This window comes from Haemorhous mexicanus, chromosome 3 (genome assembly GCF_027477595.1).
Source record: "Haemorhous mexicanus isolate bHaeMex1 chromosome 3, bHaeMex1.pri, whole genome shotgun sequence".
Classification (NCBI taxonomy): domain Eukaryota; kingdom Metazoa; phylum Chordata; class Aves; order Passeriformes; family Fringillidae; genus Haemorhous; species Haemorhous mexicanus.
In genome coordinates this window covers 5,300,218-5,324,410 of record NC_082343.1, presented here as the reverse complement: position 1 = coordinate 5,324,410, position 24,193 = coordinate 5,300,218, and the positions used below count along the sequence as shown (strand labels likewise).

Here is a 24,193-nt window from a genome sequence, read left to right as displayed (position 1 = left end):
CAGGGACCATCAGCCCCTTTCCACCAAGCCCTCAAAACTGGAATAAGGCTTCCCGTTTTTTCAGTTTGGGAATAAGGCTTCCAGTGGGCTCAGGATTTCAGACAGTGCTGGAGGTGCTTGGAAGTTTTGCACTGTTTTAGGTGTTCTTTCAGCGAGCACAAATGTTTCCGAAAGCAGGGCCAGATTTCACCAGTGGGCTCTTGTGAAGGTGTGAGGGAGACCTCCAAAACACATCTTTGCTTTCAGTAAGCAGAAAAAGGAGGGAGAACAGTCTTCGTGACAAGTGCTTTATATGGGAATGCAGTACTAAAAGGCTCCCAGATGCTCTGCTGGGCATTCCTGGAGTGGGAAAGCTCTGACTCAAGCCAGTGTTCTCCATTCTTTGTTGAGCCGGGTATTTAGAGAGACACACAGGGTTGGAGCCAGGCTAATTTGGGGGTAGCTGGGTGCCACTACATCCATTCCACTGAACTCTTCACTCTGTGTTTAAATCCATGAGGCTGAGCTGGAGGCTGCAGGTGCTGGCAACACTAGGAATGCTGCTGGATCACCAAACCCAGTCTAGGAACCCCAAAAGCTCCCGATCCCCCCAAGGCCAGGGCATGTCCCCAGCCGGAGCCTCCAGCTCCAGCTGAGCTTTCATGTGGCTGTTCTTGGCCAGAAGTTCTAAGGAAGCGTAATTACTGTGATGATCTCGCACTAATTGCACTCTGATTGCCATCCTAATTACGCTTAAGCATTTCACTGCTCTCCGCAATTTTGTCTATTGATGTATCGCTTCTCCTTCATTTCAATTATTCCCGCGGTATTCAGATTTTATTGGGGCCCTGGAATTTAAGCGCTCATTTGGCAACTTCCTTTCAAAGGCATTGAAGTTTTTATCTGAAAATGAAAGGCGGGCGTTCTGTTTTCATTCTCCAGCTGGAGATGTGAATGCAGGGCTGGAGATGGCTGTGCCTGACTGTGGCTTCTCCAATATGAATTTTGGAGAGGTGACAGCACCAGAGGGACACAGTGGCACTCCAGAGGACGGGGAAATCAGGGTTTTTTCCCCTTGAAAACCATGCTGTACAATAAACTCGGCAAAGCCAACTGTAACTGTTCAGCAGCTCCCGGTTATTTTTTGGATTGGCGCTTTGCAAATTTCCCCCTGTTCCAGCGACATGGATCCTGCGCCGCTCCAGGTGCCCTCCAGCACCAAACCGTGGGCTCAACACCTGCGGTAACAATGTGGTGGTGAGAGATGGGCTGACGATAAATAATTATTCATAAAAAAGGGGGGAAAAAAAGTCTTCAAGGCTTCCAGAGCGCCTCTGGGCGGCGCAGGCCGCGCCCGCCCGTCCCCATGGCAACGCGGGGCGGCACTTCCGGGGTCCCGCGCGGGGCACGGCGGGAGCCGCACGTGGGCACCGGCGGAAACCGCGAGGGGCCACCGGGATCGGGAACGGCACCGGGATCGGGAACGGCGCCAGGATCGGGAACGGCGCCGGGATCAGCACCAGGATCGGGGCCACTGGGACCGTCCCCCTGGGCACCGGCGCGCCCGCCGCCCCGCGCCAGGTGAGCCGGGTCCCCCCGCGGGGTGGTTGGGGTTCGGTTCCCTCCCTTGTTCTCATCCTTTTTATTTTCCCCTTCGATATCTAAGTTCTGGAGGGGCTGGGAAGTCAGTCAGCAGAGATTCAGCTCCTGACCGATGGAGCACCCCGGGACGTGTGGCTGGACTTTAAATCACCTCTCAGGCTCTGCTGGCCGGGGTTTGTTTCCTGGTGCTGGGCCCTTGTCCAGCCTGCACCTGGCAGTGCCCGGTGCTCGGGGGGTTGTTTGCCGTGCCTGCCCCAGGAGACCTTCCCGGGGTATCCCTGAGTGGCTGCTGCGGGCTGGCCAGTGGGGTGCTGAAAGAAACTGAAAACCCTCGCTGGAGGGGAGGGAATGGGCTCTGGGGAGCTGAGGAACGCAGTGTGCGGGATGGGGGAGTGGGAAACGGGATCAGAGCACACATCAGATCGCATCCATCGGCTTCTTCATCCCTTAGGATATCGGTGTTCTCCACTGAGGCAGGAAAATTACTTGGAGAAGTGTAAAAACAAGATCTTGAAATCTGCGTGTGCTTGGCTGTCCGTGGCGTAAGAGGAAATTGAAGGGATGAGATCCCAGATGGAGCGTGGCTGTTAAATTGTGCACATGACACGCAGCCCTAATCCTGCTCCAGGCGCTGCCAGGATCACATGGCTGAAAGGGACGCCTTGATCTCCCAGGCAGAGCGGCAGGAAAGGTTTTTCCTCTCTCCCTTCTCTGCAGGGAAATTGTGACAGGGTGTCTGTGTGTGTAGGGAGAGCCCAAATCCATGAAAAAGTGTGCCAAGACGTGTTGGGATGTGTGATGTCCCCTTTGCTGCCTAATGACAAGCTGATGCTGTTTCTGAAGAGGCACTTGGCTTTGCTTGTGGCGGGGTTTGCAGTGAGTCTGCTGGAAGCCTCTCTTGGTTATTTTCAGTTTTTCCCTCAGGGCACAGTTGTTCATCCTCAGGTGCAATTTGGAGCTATCCAATAATGCAGCTTTACTCTGTTCCCAAAAGCACCTTCCCTTTGGGATGGCTTTGGGACAGGTGTGGGTGACTTTGTGGTTTGGCATGTGTTTGGCAGTGCCCTGGTGCCCTGGCACTGCTCTGGGCAGTTCTGATGGCTCCACAGGCTCTCAGCACCACCAGGATTCCTGCTGGACACTTGTTCCCACAGCAGTGCTGCAAGTGGGGCTCACCTGCCTCTGGATGGGCCTGGCTTGGATGCCAGGAGGGAAATATGAGCTTGCTTTCAAGTTCAGTTCCTAAATAAAATACTTGGCTGACATGTGGGGTCTGTGAGCTGGGAGGGGTTTTGGGAGTGTGCTCTAATCCACCCCTGTGGCAGGTTCAGGGCAGCTGTCCTGGGAACAGCTCCAGCCAGCTGTTTCTTGCATGGAAGGGGGTCTGCTGTGGGATTGTGGGGCAAGAAGGGGAGGGGTGGGCTTGGGAACTGCCCATTGTGGGGTTCAGAGCCCTTCCTGGGCTGTCTGGGGTCTCTGGCTGATTTGGTGGATCCCATGTGGATGTTCAGGCATCTCTTCCCTTGCCAGCAACCCTGCTCCAGCGAGGAACAGAGAGAGAGGGGTGAAAGTTTGGAGTTGTTCAGAGCTGGGCTGGCAGATGAGTCTGTAACTCCCAGCATATCTGACCTCTCTGCTCAGCAAGGGCTGTGCTCTGCAAAACCCCTTAGTTCTGATGTTTGAAGACCTCAGATGATGAAATACTTTTATCTCACTGTGTGTTGTTTTCTTCCAGTGAAGCCAGAAGGCTGGAATTAGGAAGGCAGAGAATGGAATACACAATGGCTGATCCACACCTGTAAGCCTGTTTAAAAGCTTCTAAGGGGTTATTTTATTTTAGTGACAAAGGTTTAGTTATCTTGGAATGCCTTTAGAATGTTGTCTCGAAGGTTTTTCAGTAATAATACATTTATATTCATGTTAAGTGTAATGCAAAATTCATGTCTTCAAGTTATTGATGAAATGGCTGCAGCAGAAACATAAATGCCTCATTCTGTGGATACCAAAATCTTGGGAATAACCAACATGCAGGTTGGCTTTATCCTATTTTTACAAAATCACCACAGCTTAGTCCATGCTGGAGAATCCCAGGGTCATAGAAAGTTGAAAGCCTTAAGAAGCCCTGGGGGATATTCCAGGTTCTGGTCCTGCTCTTTGGATTTTTTTCTGCAGGGTCTCTTTAATGTAAATTGCATGGACAGGCTGTACAAAAAAAACCCCAAACCAAAGTAAAAAAAAAAAAAATCCAAAAGTCCCAACAACCAGACAGGACTGAGAAGTGTCATCCAGTGTTTCATTCCTTTCCTCAGAGGTGTTCTGTAAAGCTCCAGGGGCCGAGTGCTGGGTGCTGTGGGAGCCCCTCTTCTGAAAGGGGCAGAAAATGCAGATACAAATTAAAGAAAAAATGTCTGGACAGGCGGGACAGCATCACATGTACTTTGTTTCCTTTTTTTATTGGATTTGGTTTAATCTAACAGGTTTAGAGCTGCAGTTTCTCTGAACATCTTGGGGCTTTGGGTTGCAGTTTCCCTCCTGGCTGAAGTGGAGCTGTGAGCCAGGGGCATCTCTGGGTGCCCATTTCCCTGTGTTGGCATTAATGCCGTGTGGCTGCCCTGGAGGCACATCAGGAAAGAGGCCTGGCATCAGGAAAGGGTATCTGGTTTGTAGGTGGGAGAGAACTGGGTTGGATTTCCAGTGCCCCTCTTGGTGCACCGTGGATTTAAGCAGCTGTGAAGCCGCAGCTTCGCTGTTCCCGCTTGGGTGACTTGCAGAACACATTCCTCTGCTAGTTTTCATTTTGATTTAATGGGATAGGAGTGACTAGCACATAATCCATTTAAAACACAGTTACAGGAGATTTATGTGTTTACCCTTTGGAACACCAAAACACCTGTGTACATCTGCAGATAAGTGGCACATATATAAATGTAGGTGTGCAGAAGAACGAGTCTTCTCCTTCTTGGTGTCTGGGGCAGCTCCCCCTCAGTACTGGTGTGTGTGTCTGAGGCAGAGTGATTGTGATGGATGCTTTTGGTTTATTTTCACACCTCTAAGTACCTGTTCTTTGCCCTGCAGAGCGAGGCAGAAGCTGCAGAGGCACCTGGAAGCGGTGTCAGCACGGCAGCAGCTGGCCCTGCACCGGAACCAGGCCCTGCGCCGGGAATTCCTGCAGCTGGAGGCTCACATGGAAACCACAGGCTGGGAGAGCATCTGGAAGATGGAAGTAACTTCCTATAAGACTTGGTCATGGGTGTTTGCTGTTGTTATGCAGGAATCTCCTGGTATGTCCTAGAGCTGGAAGCAAACTCGATCAGGGTCTGTATTTCAGGTTGTGGGATAGACAGGTCTGAAGTACCCCAGATTCAACAGATGCTGTAAGAAAAAGCCAAGCCCTGAGGTTTCTTGAATCACATTATTATTATTATTATTATTATTTATTATTATTATTATTATTATGTTGTTGTTGTTGTTGTTGTTGTTGTTGTTGTTGTTGTTGTTGTTGTTGCTTTTCCCTAAAGTACAGTTTGGGATGTTGCAAAGTGATGATTCCAGATTTTTTAAAATGAAATTGCAACGTCTCCTTATGCCACTGATGTGTGGAGCCAGGTTTTTGAGGGAGCACAGTCTGGGAGGTAAATGAGTTCATTTCTGCTTTCTAAGAGCAATGGCACTCCTCAGAAAGACTTGGCTGTGTTTATTCCTCATGCAGCAGTAGCCTGTCAGATCTGGTGTCATTCCCAGAACATCTTTTCCTGGCTGCAGTGCAGTAGCCCAGAATTCAGAACCTGTCCCTGGGGTGTGCAGTTCCCTGCCTCTGATTTTTACTTGTTACTTGAAGCAGAGCAGGAGGGGGGCTCAGCTGCAGTGCCAGCTTTCCCCTGCTGTTTTGAAGAGGATTTTTCTCCTCAAAAAATGCACACCAGTCTGCCCAGTGTCAAGGCTGGTGGTTCTGACACCTGCTGCAAATCCCAGTCCCAGTGCCACAGGTCAAGCTGCATGTGGGGTTTTTGTTCAGTCCTTCCATTTTGGTGTTCCTGTGCCATCCATTTTATCTTTGCTGAGTTACAGTTACTTTTCAGAGCTGCTGAACAAATGACATCTCCTCCGTGTTAGTTATGGAGAGCAGGAGAGTTATGGAGCGTGCCATCATTTAATCTATCATGGGAGTGCACAGAAAGAAATTATTGCTGTTTTCTCTCCTTTTTTTCCATAGAGAATGCCCTTTAGGAGTGCTTTATCACAACTCTGTGCACATTTATTACGTGGCTGTAGCTCACAAAACTCCTTTTGTTTCAGAAAGATGCACTTTTGCTCCCTGTGTTTGGTCAGTAATTTTTAGGAATATAAATAAATTAACTTCAGCTTTCAGCAAAATCCAAGAGTTATATCTGAGTTTCTTTTGAGCATCTCAGCCCCTCACATGGTGAGGTTTTGTTCCTTAAAATTCAAGTTTCCCGAGCAGCTCCTACCTGGGAGCCAAGCTGCTCCCGGAGCGAAGGGCAGAGCGAGCGAGTTAATTGTGTGAAGGATTCATTCCCACACCCGTTCCCTGATGCAGCACGGGTCCTGCAGTGCTTTCAGCCTCGGTGTGCTGTTGCTGCTGCTGGGGAGTTAGGAGCATGCAGGATTAATTGCAGGTGCTGCCCAGCGCTGCTCCAGTAAACCCCGGAGTGCGGCAAGCCGCGTTTGGAGCAGCCGGCACAGAGCTGTCCCTGCCGGGCTGCTCTGGAAATTCTGCCAGGGATGGTTCCTTACAACAGCCCAGCCAGTCATAAGATGGGGTGTGAAAAACACATCCCAAAGAGTCATTGTCTGGGGGCAGCAGCAGTACTTGGGTGCTACAGGTGCTGGTTGGGATGCAATAAATACAATAAATATGAGCCAACAAGTTATTGCTGTTCTGTGGGATTCTAAATGATGGGCATGAATAAATGTGTATGAAAGCCCTGCAGCAGATTGTGTACAGGCCACGCTGCCTGGGCAGGGGAGCGGAAAAATGAGGAGCAAATGAGATCCCTGCTTTTAAATATAGTCTGAGTTGAAAAGGCTGTGGTGGCTTTGCATGTAAAGGTGCACGTTTTGCAAAGTGGCGTCTCTTGGGTTGGGGGGGTTGTTCGGCCTCCAGTTTTGTGTGACGGATTTGTTCCCTTTTAGGAGCGGTATGGAAGGGAAATTAAAAACCTGTTATCCCTTCGAGAGGGCAGCTTGTCAGCAGGAGGTGACAAGGAGGAAGGACCCAGCCAGCAGGTAATGGGGGGGGAATGGGATTTATTCCAACACCGTGCTCTCCTCGGAGCTGCGCAGCCTTTCCGTGGGGATCGCGGTGCTGGCACGTGCAGTGTGAAATTGTGTGTAGCACCTGAGAGAAGGAGAACCACCTGGGTAAAAAGTGCAATAGTTTCATCCAGGGAGCCAGAATTAAAAAAAATACCTCTGACTGTTTGCGCACGTCTTCTTGTTGGCTTTTATAATTCCTGTGCTGGATGGTGTGGAAATGGTCGTGACCGAGGAGGAAATGTTCCTAATGAGGGATATTTGCAGAGCTGCAGCCGAGGAGCCGTGTGCTGTGTTTATAATTTTGTGTGTTTTGACCTTTCCTCGGAAGGAGCAGAAGGAGATTGCATATCTGAGGAACAGACAAAAAGACTGACAAGGAATACTTAAATATCTGCTGCCATATATCTGCAGTAATGCAGGCTCCTAATCCCTCCTCCTATCTCCATATAAATGATACAGTTCAAGACCAGAGCTGTTTTCTCCACTAAAAGCAGCAAAGCTCTTTTAGATGAAATGTCTAAAAACATCTTGTAATAACTTGGAGCATGCTGGCAAGAGTAGTCACTTGTGACTGTGTGTGGAAGCCCCTCAGCCAGGCGGCGCCGGAATAGGCAGGACGGGAGCATCACTCCATTATTCCGAGGAGCCGGCAGCACGCGCGTCCCTTAGGCTACAGCATTCATTAAGGAAAGCTTACTGGGCTGAAAGCTGGGAACAGATGATAACGGGATATGATTTTCATATTTAATGCATTCCTTGGAAGAGTGTGTGTGCTGCAGATTGATAGAAGAATCAACTGCTACTTTACTAAAAGACTTTCTAGTTTGCCCTATAGCTACCGATGGAATCATTCAGCCAAGAAATTAACTTTTTCCCCTTTTACCTGCTTTATGTATCTGCTAAGCAGGCTGCTGGCTGCCAGGGAATGTTATTATGCAGTTAAATGTTTGGTATTTAAGACTCTTATCAGAAAAGAAACAGAGGCCACACTATTTTGTTTTTATAGTAGGAGGAAGGTTTTTGGTTTCCTTTCTTCAGTGCATTAGCAGTCGTTAATCTGAGTTTATAGGAAGTTTTCCCCATAGATTAAAAAGTTAAAAACCTTGAATTTAGAGCGTTCTTTAAACTGTAATACACAAAGCAGTGAAGCCTAGCAGCCTTGACCTATATAGGCAGGCCTGTGGCGGGGTGCAAATTGTGGTTTGAACCGGGAGGTGTTGTGGGGAAAGGTGAGTTTATTTTGGAATGTGAGCTGTCCAATTAGGGCAGGCAGTGTGGGAGATGGGATTTCCAGCTGATGGAAAAGTTGTCATCAGTACTAGAGCATCAAAGGCTTGTGCTGTGACTTGAGGGTTGAAAAACAGTGGGCAGGTTTTTGGCACTATGACAGTGTGGTGTGTACCCAAAAATGTCAATTTGTGTATAATAATGGAGTGGATTGTGTATAATAATGGATTGTGGATTCCTTTATCCCCCATCCTCTTCCTCCTCCTCCTCCTCATCTCCCTCCTAGAAAACAGAGGTAACTTCAGATACATTGTGCATTTTTGCTATGTCCCTGGGGTGTGTTTCAGGTCTTAATTCTGGTTTTTTTTTCCTTCAAATGTGCTGGCTCCTCTGTCCAAAGCACAGGAGTTTGTTCTCAGTGATGTGGCACAGAGTCAGTCACAGAGAGTGCAGTCAGCACATGGGATGTCCAGGATACAGCTTGTGGAATTGGTTTTATTTCCCAGCCCTGGGATAGGGATGGCTTCCTTCAGGCTGGTTGGGATGCAGTGACTGTGTGATGACTTCCTCAGTGACATCTTGGGGGGGTCACCTCTGGACCTTGGGGACCCAGGAGGGCAATCCCAGAACCAGCCTTCTACAGATGGGCAGTATCCCAGTGCTGAAACACCTTCAGGAATGTCTGGCACATTCCTGAGCCATGGGAAATGTGCCCTTTTGGGCTCCCAGTGTCAAGGGGAGTCCTTAAGTTCAGAAGTCCCAGGCTGAAGAGCTCCTTCCCAGCTGGCAGAGCTGTACAGCCCCGGCTCCTGGATCCTCTGTGCTGGGAAGTCAGCTTGGAACCCCTTCCTTGGAGCCTTCAGAAGATTTTTGGACTTGGGCATGCTGGAACCTCCCAGGAACACCTGTGGGTGGCAGAGTCCCTTCCCAGGGAAAGGGATTGATAGGAATGTGCTGTGCCTGCGCCTGTTTGAAATCCATTTGTTTTGGAACACTGCATCCAGGAGCTGCCAACGCCGCGCAGGACTGGCAGGAGGCATTTGAAAGCACCAAATCCCACGCCTGAGAAGTAATTAGGAGGAAGCTGAGAGCAGTGGTGATGGAATAAGCTGTGAACTTAATCTGAGTGGCAAACCTTTACTATTGCTTAAAATGACTTCATGGCTTTTTGTTCTGCTCCTTGTTACGTGGAATTTGAGCTTTTTTTAAGGAACCTTAGTCACAGAGCAGACAAGATGCCTTTGTTTCCTTTCAGCTGGGCTTGGCAGCTGACGTGGTGTGGGAGGAAGAGGTCAGGCAGTGAAAGAGATGGGAGAGGTGTGGAGGTGACTGCAAATTGTGCTGCTGGAATTTGGGGCTGGAGAGGAAGCTCTGCTCAGTGTGAACAGTGGCATTACGGTGGCTAATTTTGGCTTTGCACAAGCTGGCCGTGACCCTACAGCAGTCGTGGTGACAGCAGCCACTCCTCCTAAATTGTCCTGATTGAGTAGGTTTGCAAAGGAGAAAAGGCAAGTGTTAAAACAAAGGGATTTAGCAGCAGAGTGGTTGTATCCTGGAGCTGGTTTTGTGCAAGTTCAACAGTCCTCAGAGGAAAGAGCCATTCAAAATGTGTCTGCTCTGTGTCCCATGTCACCTGGTGGGAAAGGGCATGTCACTGCCATGGGAAGAGCAGGAGGGAGACAGTGCAACTGAGTTCTGTGGTGTGAGGGAAGCTGGATCTGCTGAGTGATTCACACATGGAACACAATGGTCCCTCTGGGCCTTGTGGGCAACTCTAAATGTGATGCTTTGGTCCAGGGTCTCCAAACCTGTGTAGGATCCTAATCCCAAAGGTTTGACTCTGTAAAATCCAGTCACCATTTAGATGGGTTTGAGTCCTTGGTGTGTGGGGGTCCCTTTTGGCTGGGCTGGGGGTGCAGGCAACTTCTGCCACTGGATGTTTTGGCTCATGGAGCTTTAATGCAGGCCTGGGCCCTCATTTCACACTCTGTGTGCCAGGGGTTGTGTAATATTAATGCCACAACAGAGTCTTGAATTCTGTGACGCTTTTCAGAGCCCAGCATGCCACCCTCAAGAAGCTGCCACACCCAGTTTGTCTCCTGTTTGTCTCCTGTCTGTCTCCTTCAGCCATGTCCCACTGTGTGTTTCAGGTGCTGCAGGCCGGAGGACAGGTGGGAATTGGCACCAATGCAGCCGTGCCAGGAGAACTGGGCTATCCAGCAGCAGCCTTGCTGGGCTGCCCCACATCAGCAGCCTCGGCCACAGGAGGTTTGGGCTCTCAGCAGGAGTCCCCTCTGCACTCCCCATCCCCTGACGGGCTCGGTCCCGACACCGGCAGCGCTGCTGGAGAGAGTGAGGAGGGAGCAGCGGGACACGGGGACCTGGCTGCCAGTGAGGAAGGCTCTGAGCAGCTCACCTCAGCTTCTGGTGCCAAAGCAGCCCTCCTGAGGCCAGGAAGTGTTCCAGGTATGGCAGTGGTGTGTGTCCCTATCTGCCTCCACCCCAGGCAGAGCCTGCCCACAGCTGCTGCTCCTCCTGCCCCTCTGGCACTGGGCTTGGGGCATGGTGGCTCTTGCTCCTTTTTTCTCTCTTTGTTCCTTTCTTCCTTTTGGCTCCGTTTCCTCCCAGGCTGCTCAGCGGGACAGGGAAGGACACACTGGGGGCTGATCCTGGTCAGGGGCACTGTGAGGGAAGATTTCCTCACTGCTGTGCCCACAGAGGCCCTGGGTTGTCTGAGCCTCGTGTGAAGCGGTGTAATGTGAAACTGCTTCACCAGAGGAGTCACTTCTGGGTCAGGCTGATTGCCTTCTCCCTCAGAGCAGGTGCACAATAGCTGGTTGATTCCCCCAGAGCTGATTTGGTCAGGTAGCTGGTCTCTGTGCCGAGGCAGTTTCTGAGAAGTGCCAGGTTTGTTCCCAAACCCCAAAGGCTGCAGCCTCTCTGGACTCCCCCTTGTGAGAGGAGCGTGGAAGGACAGGGGCCGAGGGCAGGGAATCCCACAGAAAAAAGGAGCAGAGGGATGGATGGATGCATGCATGCATGCTCTCTCACACAGGGTGAACAACGTAGGTAAGCTTGGTTTCAGTCTCTACACTGTGAGCTACTCTGAAGAATAATTACAGGTTTTATATCTTTGATGGATTATTTTTTATTGTTTTACAGGGGCAGAGCCTAGCCTAAGCAGCTGGTGGGCTCACAGGGAGGGCAGCAGTGCCAAGCTCCTGGTCCCTGCTGGTGCTGAGGAGGAGGAGAGGCCAAGCATTCCCAGCCTGCGGCAGGAGCAGGGCAGGGATGCCCGGGCTCCAGAGTGCTCCCTGCTGCCTCCACCAAACCCTTCTGCGACCCAGGAGGAGCCCTTGGACAGCTCAGCACCACACAGGTACCACCTCCCTGTTTCCTGGATCAGCTGGGCTGGTCAGGGCACTGAAGCTCACACCACGTTCTCCCCTGTCCTTTGGTACCTTGTACCTGTGCTGGGCGTTCAGGGACTTCGGGCACCTCACTGGGGTCAGAACTGGCAAGTGAAGGATTTGTTACTAAAATGCAGATGATGTTCTTTAAATGTACAGAGATCTTACTCCAGTCTTGGAATTCTACTTGGTAAAACTTCCACTGGTTGAACATTTTGTTTGGAAATAGAGTAAGAGAGGACGAGGACAGTGCGCTGCAGACACAGGGCCCATCCTCTGCTGCAGGATTTTGTGGCCAGCAAATGCAGCACCAGAGCATCGGGCTAAATCCATCCCGGCAGGATTTTCAGCCCCGCAACACCCTCATGAGACAGGGAAGTGCATCCCTGTCCTGGTGGGGCAGTGCCCACGGCAAGATGGTCCCCAGAGCTGGCCCAGGTCACCCGGGAGGGCTGGCCCAGGTCACCCGGGAGGACTGGCAGGTCTGTAGTGGGATGTCGTGCAAAGGAAGCAGTGCTTTTACCCCTGGAGAACAAGTGCTCCTGCAGAAGGAGTTCTCTTCTAGCAGTTGGTTGGGTTTTCCCATCTTGGTTGTTAATTCTGTTAATTCTGTTCCTGGGCATGTTGTGGTGATGCTGATGTCAGTGCTGGTTTGGGTCTTGACACCTGAGCAGAAATGGGGCCGTGGCAGAAACTTCTGTAACTTTATCCTTTCCTATTTGCATCGGGCTGTTGCTCACTATGGAAACATCATCTGATTTACATGTAAAAAGCTTTCCCAGTCCTCCCTTTGTATCCCACCTGTTAATCACAGCAGAGCACCGAGTGCCTGTCTCTGTGAGAGGAGTCAGAGCCGACCCCAGCACCAGCAGTTTAACCTTGTGTTCCCTCCCCTGCAAGGCCTTGCTGTGCAGTGCCTGATGAGACACGGAGCAGCTCTTGAGGCCCCGGGAAATTATACACAAGGTTTGAGCACCTGCATTGTCCCCAGTGCACGGCTGGAACCGCAGCACAGAGCTCTCCTCCCGTTGTGCCAAGCTGAATGCCTTTGCTTCTCAAGGCCATGGAAGTGGGATCACCACTGTTTGCTGGTGCTGCAGAAAAGATACAGGTTTTAATTTGCTTTACCTGAAAATGAAAAGGCAGATCCACCAGCAGGAGCCGTTCCCTTGTTGTGCTTACAGCCAGGTGGGCTTTCCAAGGCACCTGGAATGCAGCGTGCACACTTGAGCCTTGCAAAATTAATTGGCCAAAAATCTTGTGGAAAAGCTTGCAGCTGATTAGTGCATGAATTTCAATTGTACATGTTACACAAAGTATGGGAATGCAGCTTCCTCTGTTCTGTCACACCAGGGATTCACAACATGTGATGTCCTTCCAGTCCCCGTGGTTTTCTCTTGCAAAATTCCTGTGCTGGCTGAAGAAATGTGCTGAAATTCGCCAAATTCTGTGTATTTGTTGCCTTAAGTTGAAATATCTGTAACTTGGACTCTCCCACTGCAGCAGTGTCACTGTGGCATCAGAAGGAAGCATTGTTCATACACTTTTGGTGAATTATCTGAAATGAGTACAAGGGATGGTGTTGAAAGGTACAGAGACCATGGCTGACTCTAGAGGCAAAACCAGTCCTTGTTGTGTGCCAGGAAGCCACAAATTTTTATCTTTAGAGCAAATGCCTCTCCTGTCTTGCTGCAGAGATGCCATTCTCTGTTTTTTAAGGAGTTTTGGGTTTTTTCCCCTGCAGTGAAGTCTTTGCAGTCAAGAAAGGAAGATGTTGTTGGGAAAGGTGATTGAGCAGAAGGTTTCCATCTTATTGCAAGTCACAGGAGGGTGCTGCAGCTTTGTTGCCTCAGTTACCAGAATTGGTGATTGTGGTGATTGTTGGACAGTGCTCCAAAGGATCAGAGGCTGCTTTCCTGCCTTCTCACACCCAACCCCAGGGGAAGAGCCTGGGATGAGTTTCCTATCAGCAGCCCCCTGGCACCACGGGGCTCATGAAGGCTCCTGGTGTCCCCTCCCATGGAGCTGCTGATCCAAGGGGAAAGGCTCCGTGTCCTCTTACCATTCCCTGCAGCACCCAGCCCTTTCTTTGAGGGCTTAAACCCGGGGGGTGGGAGGCGGGGGGAGAGGGTCTCTGAGAATTAGTGTGGAGAAAGATGATGACTATTTTAAGGCCTGAGCTGAGGGGGTGGAAAAAGGCAGAGCTAATGACTGTGCTGCTTCAGCTGCATTGAGGAGGACTTAGCACAGATGGATTGTGCATTACAAAATGTAACACATAATTCAAGCTGTCAGCTTAATCAGACTGTTTCCAGGAAGCAACCTGTAAAAGAGAAGGACCTCTTGTTTGCTGACCTCTGATCCGTAGCCTGCTGCAGATTGTCATACATTTTGTTTTTCTTTATGTTGGTGTCCCTTCCTTCCCCTTCCCTTTTTATTATTGTATCCCTCTCGAGTGGCACCCTGGAAGGACCACCCAGCGGGAGGAAAACAATGGGAAACGAGCCGGCCGCTGGAATACAGGGTTTGTAAGGCTGGGGGAAAAGAGAAAGCACTGTTTAACTGCCTATGTGATCTCCCGGGCATTGTTTTGCTTATTAAATGTCTAGGAAACTCGGCTAAAGACACAGCAGCCCCCACTTAATTGTTCGCTGTTGCCCAACACTCGGAGGGAAAACACAGCTTTGGGCACAGCTCAGCACGAGCGTGCAAATGCTGCAAGTTTTTGTGCACAGAGCTTCTCCCTGGAGGCGGAGGAAGGCAGGGTTAACTGTGGAAACATGTCAGCTCCTGCATGTGGGGGAAAGAAAGAAAGAAAACTCTCTTTTGCCCCAGCTGCGGTGTTCATTGCTGGCGAGACCTGGGCTGGGAGCCCCACAAAGAGGCAGCCGGGGACCTGAATAGCCATTTACACCTCTGTCCCGGGATTAGCCCGCGGCATTGTTTCAGTGGTTAAGTCCTCATTTGCATCATTATAGAGGTGCAGCTTCATCAAAACCCCTCTGAGGTTCCAGGGCTGTCCCCATACCTGTAGGTGGTCACCAGATTTGTTTCGCTTGTGGAGGTGAAGGAATTAAAGTGCTCGGCGCGGGGGTAATTTCCATGCAGCGGCTCGGCCCGGGCTGATTTTTGGATGGTTTGTTTGCTCATGTGTTTCCCCCCCTACCCCTTCCTACGGAGCTCGGGACCGTGGTTCTTGCCGTTGCCTTTGGAAAGCTCAGACGGAGCTGTTTATTTTCCCAAGGGGTGCGATGGGAATGCGCTGATGAGCCCTGTCACACGTCGTCGGTGACTCCCACCCTGTCTGTCCATCCTCAGGTCTGTTGGGATGCAGGCCGAGCTCCAGGAGCTCTGCCAGGCACTGCAGCTCCTGGAGGGCCTGGTGGAGAGGACGAGCCCCCGGCACCGGGCACTGTACCAGGGCCAGCCCTCGGGGACAGCGGAGCTGCCCAGGTGAGTGAGTGCAGCCCGGGTAACAAACGGCCCGTGCCAGAAAAACACAGTAAATGCAGCAAGAGAGCAAAGGGAACCCCCAGAACTCGGGTGTTGCCAAAACCAGTTGGCAGAGAGCCCTCGCTGTCCCTCCTCAGGCTCTGGGCCCCTAGGTGCAGAATTAGGAATTGCTGGTAACTTTATTGACAACAATGCACAGCCTCCACAGACTGAGACTCTTGTAGGCAGCTGATGATTGGAGGATTCTTCGGGAATTAGGGAAGAAGAGCCCCAAACAGGCCTGTCCCCCAGTTTGCCACTGGAAAGGATGTGCTTGGCTTCCCTCTTCCTGGGTGGCTGCACCTGGTACATTCCAAGTGCTGACCTCCCTGTCCTGTCCCACATGTGTCACAGAGCACCACAGATGTTTGTTTGTCCCTCTGGCTGTCCCCTGGCTGTCCTGTTTCCAGGCTGGGACAGGCTGTGCTCACAGGGCTTGTCCCCCCTACTTTGTGTTGCAGTGCTTGTGCTGGGGCCAGCGGGCTGGCTCAGGGTGACCTCGAGGTGATGGAAGCTGTGGTGCTGCAGCAGCTCCAGGCTGTGTCCCAGCGCCTGCGGAGCAGGAGCCTCCCGCTGGAGAAGGCTGATGAGGAGCACACCAGGTAGGGGGGACACAGAACCCACCAGGGCTGAGGAACATCTCTGTCTCTGCCCTGGATCCGTGCTGCCCCTCTGGCATCGAGGCAGCCAGGCCAGCACTGGCAAACGGAGCTGTCGGAGCGCAGTGGGAGCATCCAGGAGTTCATTTATTTCCCTCCTGTTCCCCAGTAGTGGCTCCTGCTCCACAGGGCAGCCCCAGGGTCCCCCCACCTCATCTGGTCCACAGTGTCTCCCACTCTCTGGCAGGCAGGGAATTGCAGGAACTCCAGACACTTCTCAGCCAGCCATTCCCAGGATCTGAAAGTAAGGCCAACAAATGTAATTCTGAGAAGGAAATTATTCTGAGACAGAAGATACACGTGGCCTTTGAAAACAACAAAGTGCAGTTATTCAAAATGGGCTTTTTTTTCCCGTGCATATGCCACAAGGACAAGTGAGAATTACTTTTTTTTTTCAGGTCTCTTTAACCCAGGAACGAAAACAATTTCCATTCTGCCTTGCTTAGCTTCTGTCTAGACCTCCCTCCCTGTCGCAGGCTCCGCAGTGCTCAAGTGCTGGCAGGATCGGGGCACTTGTGAGCGCTGCAGAAGGGTCTCTCTGCAGTACCTGCCTCTCTTGCAAGGCTGATACGCCTGCGGGCACCAACAGCTCCTTGTGTCTCCTGAATGGTTTCTTAGGGACAAACACTCCTGGAGTTAATTGGAATTCACTCCTCTGAAACTTCACTGGAGCAGCAGGAAAAAAAACAGCTTTGGCAAACAAAAGGATTGCAGGATTGAGATTTTCTACATTAAAAGACACCTTAGTTGCTTTTTTCCTTTTCCTTTTTTATTCTTTCTGAGCAGATGACAAGCCTGTGGCAGTGGGTGCCAGGCTGTGCCCCCAGGAGTTAGTGAGGCCAGCATTGTGTATTTGGATCCTGAGCCTCAGGACAGGGCAGGCGGGATGATGATGATGATGATGATGATGGTCACCCCTGCCCATCTTGCAGATTTCACAAGTGGCTTCCTACATTTTCCACCTTGAACATTTTTAAAAGAAAAAGTGGGAATTAAGGACCAGATGGGTGGTGGCTTTTCCCAGCATGTGTGGGTGGGGTGTCTCACTGAGGGTTTGTTCCTCAGGGACACGGACGTGCTGCGGACTCTGCTGAGCCACCATGGCGTGTTCCTGAAGCAGCACCGGGTTCAGCTCCCGGAGCAGGTGGCAGAGATGTTTGAGCAGCTGCTGGCTTCAGGAGAGGAGGAGCAGGACCACCAGGTGGGCACTGACACCCCGGGTAAATCAGGGGCACTGGAGGCTCTGCACTGCTGCGGCTGTGCCCTGGCAGGCTGTGGCGGTCAGGGCAAGGGCAGGCAGTCTGTGGTTAACCAGCCCTGGGGTCGCAGGGGAATATGTCCAGTGCTTCATCCCACAGGAAAAGAGACTTTTTAAGGTTCCCACCCTTTATGCCAGTCAGGCATTGGAACAAGCTCACCCCTTTTCTCTGGTGCAAACCATCATGAGGCTTCTATCTTAGTCTTTCTCTGTGACTTTTTATCATGAATGATGTATTTTGACTTTTTTAAAGCAGAGTGAGGTTTGGTGCTGAACACACCGAACTTTTATAAATTTGGATTTTATAAATGGTAGCACACTCATGGTTTTTCTAAGTTAATGCAAAAGTTTATAGCCAATTATTTAAATAAATCAATAGAAATGGTATTCCATAGGCTGTGAGTACCTCAGCCCCTTATTGTGCTGTTAATCAATTATTTACTAAACAGTGAGAGAGTTAGGACAGAACATAGAGTAGATTTTACAGACTCAAGTCCATATTTCTGTCCCAAAACCAGCCCCAGAGGAACACCCTAGATGTCAGGTAGTGGAACATCTAACAGAAACACCCTGAAAGCAGATTACCCCGGGAGTGTAGATTAGCCTGAATGCGTGTTGGAAAACACTCGAGGGGGAGGATAATGGAGCTGTGGCTGTTTCTGTTTTGAATGCTCAGACTGTGCTGGTGCTGAGAGAGGCCCTTCCAGGAGAGTGTGGGGATGAGCCACCTGTCCAGAGTGATGAATCCTCTCTCAGCCTGCCATCGATCCCGACCAACAGCAGGGAAGGAAAGCAGGGGGAACTGGCACAGCAAGAACCAGGTAAGGGGTGTTCCAGCTCTGGCTGCCACTCCATGTTCCTGCTCTGGACATAGGGGAATTCTGTCCAAATCCCCAGGGGACTGTGCTGTAGTTGCTGGTAGATCAATGTACATTTGTGATGGATTTGGGGGATTTTCCTCAATATCTTGGTATTGTTTGTGATTCTGGCTTCCCAAACTAAGTGATGCCTGTGGTGGTGGGGTTTTCTGCAGGAGAGGAAAGGCCAGGCCCTGTGGCCACTGTAAAATAGATCAGTGAGTTCTGTGTGCATGTTTACAAAGCATCTCCCATTTAGGAACTGTATTTGCTGCCTCTTGTGACAAAGCCAGACCGCAGAAGGAATTGCCAAAATGAAAGGGTTCACGCAGGGCCATTTCCCAGCTCAGGACATGCCAGTGCCGGGGACAGCCCAGTTGGTTCCTTCACACAAGGAGGGAATACATTATTCCAGCGATGGCAGCTCGCTTGCTCTGCTCCTGGAGCACCCCTTCCATCGGAGTCTGGCAGCAGCAGGCAATTAGGCTGCTGTGCTCTTTGCACAGCAAATGCAAACAGGCTGCTCCAGGCTCCGAAATCCACGCCACTCTTATGTGCAGAGGTGACCATACTTTGATTCAAGCTAATTTCCTGCAGCGGGTCTGGCACATGCCACCACTGCCAGGCATTGCTGCAGGTTATTTGTTTCCCAAATCCAAGGGGTCTTCAGTTCCTCAGGACATTTGGTTGGCTTGTGAGGAAGCTACAGAGAGGCAGGGTAGCAAGTTCCCAGTGGGCACTGCTTTTATAAGCAGTAATGGATAGTTTAGATCAATGAACAAGAGATAACAAAAGTGGGAAATTAAAGGGAGTAGGGCTTAAAAGCAAGCAAACCGGTCTGATGGCTGCTGCTTTGAAATGGTTTCATTACGGTGTGTTCACATCCAGAAGTCACAGGCTGGAGTGAAGATGAGAGCGGGCAAGAAAGTGTGGTGGGAAAGATTCCCATTACAGGTGGAAGGGGTGGCTGCATATTAACCTCAGGCCCAGCATTCGACTGGGTTATACAATCACACCCCGGCGGCTCCGTGCCGCGGGAGACTTCAGAGGGAGCAAACCCAGCTGCTCGCCCTGAGCACAGATTAAATGTCACATCACAGAGCCCACGTTGCAGAAACAAAGGTGGGGAGCACGGTGCCTCTTTAATTCCTTGTAATCATGTTCCACGTTTCACCGTGTGAATATCCTCTCCGCAAGCCCGTCGGGGACCGCTGTCTGTGTTACAGGGGTCAGTCTCTGTGGTGGAGATCCAGTAATTATATGGCAACTCCAGAGGGTGCTGGTTTGATTCTTTCCATGAGTAATTGACTGGGGATCATTAGAATAAGCGTGGGGCAGATCCCTGCCCGGCAGGGGCTGTGCCTGTGCCAGCCAGGAGCCTCCTCTCTGCCTCCTGTACCAAAGTTGCCTGATAACAGTGGCTCCCCTCCAGCCAGTGCCATCACTGAGAGACTTCCTGACCTCTCCTGGCTCTCCCACGGAGCAGACATGGAACTGCTAATGCTTCCTGTGTGTAAAAATGCCGAGAAGCTCCTCAGCCAAACCCAGTAGCTCCAGTTCCAGCCTGTCCCTTGTGAGGGAGCTGTCTCTGCTGTTCCTCTGTCTCTGGGAGTGAGGCTTCTCACACCTCACTTGAAAGCCAAGCTGCTCCTTTCAGACATGATTCATCTTCAGCCCGTGATCTTCTGCGGGCTTCCCCTCCTCTCCCTGGCAGGCAGCTGCTCATTCCCTTTTATCATCACCATTTGCTGTGGCCCCGGGGCTCTGGAGTCATTATGGGCCTAAAACAGAAGCCACATCTCTCTCGTGTGTTGGCTTTTTGGCTCAAACAACTTGTTTTGAGGGGTTTAGATGAACTGATATTTGACAGCCATCCATACATGATTGTTTTGCTGTATGACTTTTTCTGAACTTAAGGGATACAAATTTGGGTTGATTTTTTATTTTTAAATTTCAGTATTTGCTGCATTTTTTAAGTGTTGGTTTGGAACACCAGAAGCCTTTTGGGGCTTTTGATAGACTTCACTGTGAGAGCTGTGTGGATGCACTTCCAAGCAGTGTTTAGGACAGCACTCTGGGAATGCTTCTGGAGTTTTGGTTCATTTTTCTTTTACTTCTGTTACATAAAAAGACAACCAAAACATTAATTTTCTTGAATATCTGTAAATATTCCAAAAATATTTGTGTTGGTTCTTTAATGCCCTGTCCAGAGCTCATGGGAGGCCACCTGTGGATAATTGGCTTTAAAGGGATTGTACCTGGTCCACAGCTGGCCCAGAGAGGAGCTGGCTGATAACAGCAGTCTCTTGTGGTACCAGGTTATGTGAGGATACAGGGGGAGAGCGGGGCTCATTCTCAGCTCCTCCACGGATGCTTTGTTTTTTATGGGGAAGACGCAAAAGAAATTGTTCAGCTCTTCTACTGTTCCTGAGGTAGGTGAATAATGTGAGATTAAGAAGGATAAAACCCATTATTTCATGTTTTGCTGGATGACTGTTTAAGAGTCTCATTTATGAGTAGGAAATTGCTGATTTTATTGAAGGGCAGGTTTGTTAAATCTTTAACAAAACCAGATTCTCTCTCTTCCCTTCACTTGTCTTTGATTTGAGCAGGCGTTAAGGCTGTAGAGGATTTGAATAAAAATGGTGTAACTGCTCCACTCCTTGGGCTCTGCTTTACAACAGCTGGAACAGCACCCCCAGCTGCTCTCCAGGTCTAAATTCTCCTGTAGGAATAAGGAGGAAAAGCCCTATTGCAAAGAAAAAATCAGCCCTTCCTTATGTATTATAAGGGAACATGAAGGGGCACAAGCTGGATTCTGCCTTCCTTTTCAGGCCACCTGTAATGAGCCAACAATTGTGTGACCACTTTTCCCACACCCACGTGTCCTTCCTGGTGAGGTCCTCCTTTGAGGATTCCGAGGTGCTGCTTGGAGTGCACCAATCAAGGCATTTAATAAGTCTCACTCAACCTTTTGCTCTGTTTGATATCATTTGATATGTTTGGGATGGAGGAAGATCCTTGGGCCAGCGCCAGGTTGGACACTGCACTTAGATCAGTGTGGATGATGCCATCCAGCAGCTCATGTTGGACACTTAAGTTCCTAAAAGACCTCTGAGAATTTCTGAAGTTGTGAATTCTGGGTGGAAATTCTTCATCCATCTCTAAGTAGAGGCAGCAGCAGCTTGAGCACTGGTTTTGTGGGAGAGGCAATGCCATGAGCTGTGATACATCATGGGAAAGGGGGGATAATTTTTTTCTTTTTAACCCCCTTTACCTTTTTTCCCTCTCATTCTTGATTTCTCTCTCCTCCTGGGCAGGCTCTGGCACCTCTTTGCTGGAAGTGCCTGAGACCGAGCAGGACTTCTGCTCCTGCAATCCAAGTGCAGAAGGGACTGGGAATGTACACAGCCAGTTAGGAAGTGGAGAATCCAATGTGGACAGAAATATTGAATTGTCCTGGGTAGGGACATTGGTGAGAGCAGGGTTTGGTAGTAGTTTCAGTGCTGTAGATAAAAACATATATAGAAAATATATGTATGCAAAGCAGCCTTTTAAAGTGGGATTTGTGCTTGAGCATCGTGTGCTTTGGAAATGAACACAAAGATGAGCAATTGTCTGACTCCAGTGAATGAATCCATTTGCCTCTTCTTTTTTTTAAAATCAATCTCTATAGAATGGAAATGAGATCCACAGAGCAGGGGGAAAGGGAAGAAAGGAAAGTGGGGATAACAGGTTTTGAAATAGTTGTGTGTTTGGCTGTTTAAGCCACAAAAATCTCAAGACATGTGTTTAATTTGATTTTTATAGGATTTATTTATTTTTGTCTAATTCAAGGGAATGGTTGAAAACACAGAGGTATCAAATAGCATTGACAGAACTGTAACACTCCAAAATAATCTACATTTAAGGGGAAGGAGAACAAAAATAACCTTTCTGCCTAATGTAAATGGGAACTTGCAAAGTTCATAGTCCCTGTTTTTCCTGCACAGCTGGGGATCACAGCCACGACAGTCCCGAAGGAAGCGACAGTTTGGGAACGCATTCGGAAAGCAGCTCCTTGTCAGATGGAAGCACTCCTCCCTTCTCCAGGTAAGGCTGTAACACTGGAAATGGTTCCATGAGGGAGAAAACCCAACATAAAAAGGCTGAAGCTCCCCTGATTTATTTTTGTACTTGGACCAGGGTTAAGGTTGCTGTTTCTGTAATCAAACACTGCAGGTTTGGAACACCTCAGGATATGAGCTCCTCCTTGCTTTTAATCCTCCTGCTCCATGGATTTTTAGGTTGCTGTGGATGAGGCCAGTTCTGATTCTGCAATTGCTGTTAAAATCATAGAATTTCTATTATTCAAGCACATGAAATATGAGCTGTAACCAAGCATTGATGACTGGCGTTCCTGCTTTTGTGTGGGATTAATTCTTACCATCTCAGGTTCAATTGTTTCTCTTTTCGTATTTTCTGGAACTTTGAGAATGACGAGGCAATGATTATCCTGCCTTGTGCTATGAAATGCAAGGGTGTTCCTGTAGATGAGTTTCGAAATACTATATTTTAGCCCTTCCCTGAAGCCAGGGATATCAGGAAGAGCAGGATAGGGCCCTGAGAACTTATTACAGGATCACTGCGGCTGATTAAAATGTGTAATTTAAAATTAACTATTTTTTATTCAAAACAAAAACTCTTCAAACTAAACCCCATTGCTGCTACACTGCCGGCCAATCGTGCCTGCAGCCGCTTCTCCCTCAGTTACATGCTGTACATTTTTTTTGCCTTTTTTTTTAATCTTTCTCCAATTTTGATTTGTAATAGATTTCAAATAATTCCCTCTGGTCTATAATTCCAGGCCTCTCAGTGCTCAGCAGCAGCACACTTTGTGCAGGGATACACGATGATGCTGCTTTACAAAACCGTGGTAATAAATCTGTAAGTCAGTGTAAGAGTTAGTTTCTGTTAGTTTCTCAAAGCCACAGCGGGGTTTGGGAGCAGCCCTGGGTGCCCGGAGCGCGGCACAGCGAGGAGGAAGAGGCAGAGCTGTTTGCTGTGCCGTGCCGTGCCGCAGTTCTGCGGCACTGCAGCTCTGCTCCCGGCAGCCACTCCTCGGGCTTTATTGCTTTCACAAGTGGTCTCAAACCCACTACTTGAGAATAAACATCCCTGCGAGCTCGGCCGTGGCACTTTATAAATTCTCCTTTGCCGCGTTTTGTCACTGAGCTGATGAGTGACCTTGGCGCGGACCCCGCCGGACCGGAATAAAAACCGTGGCTCCTCTGATGTCCCCCAGACAATAATTATCATGTGCCAGTTAAGCCCAAACTACAGCTGAGGGATTTTACTTTAAAGCGGAGGCTCGGGCGCAAAAATGCATTTATAGCTCTTTGTCTGGCACCTCATTATGTGTGGGCCTGATTCATTAAGTAATTGGTTTGCAGTTGTTTACATGAGTATTAAGGCTTTCTATTCAGCAGCCTTTGAGATACACATTGTGCAAATGTTGCATGTTATGAATGCGGAATGAGGGGCCGGGGCCCGGCCCTATTGGCTAAACACTGCGCGCTGTTGAAAAGCAAGAGAAAGAGATTGGGTGCTGTTTTGCATAGCAATGACTTTCTTAATAAGCTTTACAGATTGATACACACAAGCTATAAAAGATGCAAAGAGATACTCTTAGCACATTTATCCATGCTCGTTTCACTATTATGGGCCTGGAGAAGGGAAGAATTGAGGGCTTTCATACTCGGGTTTTCAGTGCATGTCTTCAGTGCATGAGACTTAATAGAATCCGATGTTTATTGTATTATAAATCATGGGGAAGTAGGCAGATCTGCAACAGTTTATTATTAAAGATTCTTTCAATGTAAATCTTTTTCTGCCATTGTATTTCCTACAGCAAAATCATTTTGTGGTTGAGTGGGGATGAAAGGCATAATGTACGACGGAGTGAGTCTTAATAGGAAGCTGCTCTCCGAGTAAAGACCACTTGTTCCCTTTTGTTCAGCGGTGCATGCCAGAGCTTCCTCTTCTCCCACAAATGCCGCCTGCTCTACCTCCAGCAAGAAAACCGCTTTTCCCTGGCTCCTTTACTTTCCCGGGGGAATATTTCTACGCGTGGAGATGCACCTCTGGGTGGGGTGTCAGGGTGCTGCAGCAGGCGAGAGGGCGTTAAGTGACATGGTCCTGGGGGGAGAAGGTCTCAGAAGTCAGGGCTGAGGATGCGGCGAGTGCAGGCGGGTGGGCAGCTATGTGTGTGGCATTCCGGGGGGCTGTAGCGATGGATGCAGCCAGTGGAGGTCACTCGCTTTCTGGGAATTCCCCATTTCGGATGCAGGCGTTTTATTTTTCTTTGACTTGTTTGCGCTGTCTCGTTTCCAAATAATCTGGAGATTAAAGGTGCGTTATCAGCTGAGAACCAAAGCCCGCTTTGGATTTGTC

The 24,193-nt window shown here is 49.7% G+C and overlaps 1 protein-coding gene across 3 annotated transcripts in view; it reads left to right on the top strand.

Annotated features, from left to right (window-relative positions):
• Nucleotides 1–1,345: 1,345 nt before the first annotated feature.
• KIZ (kizuna centrosomal protein) overlaps nt 1,346–24,193 on the top strand; it is a 28,884-nt gene continuing 6,036 nt past the window's right edge. Inside the window, exons 1-12 of one of the 3 annotated variants that reach the window (XM_059840632.1) lie at nt 1,419–1,560; nt 2,033–2,272; nt 3,317–3,379; nt 4,657–4,804; nt 6,739–6,828; nt 10,236–10,551; nt 11,248–11,464; nt 14,814–14,948; nt 15,449–15,589; nt 16,712–16,847; nt 17,581–17,725; nt 21,754–21,853. In XM_059840632.1, the coding sequence (XP_059696615.1) occupies nt 2,226–2,272; nt 3,317–3,379; nt 4,657–4,804; nt 6,739–6,828; nt 10,236–10,551; nt 11,248–11,464; nt 14,814–14,948; nt 15,449–15,589; nt 16,712–16,847; nt 17,581–17,725; nt 21,754–21,853 (1,538 nt within the window). In that variant the 5' untranslated portion in view covers nt 1,419–1,560; nt 2,033–2,225. Of the gene's footprint in view, nt 1,561–2,032; nt 2,273–3,316; nt 3,380–4,656; nt 4,805–6,735; nt 6,829–10,235; nt 10,552–11,247; nt 11,465–14,813; nt 14,949–15,448; nt 15,590–16,711; nt 16,848–17,580; nt 17,726–21,753; nt 21,854–24,193 lie in introns of all 3 variants that reach the window. The other 2 variants (XM_059840631.1, XM_059840630.1) reach the window with 2 other exon arrangements.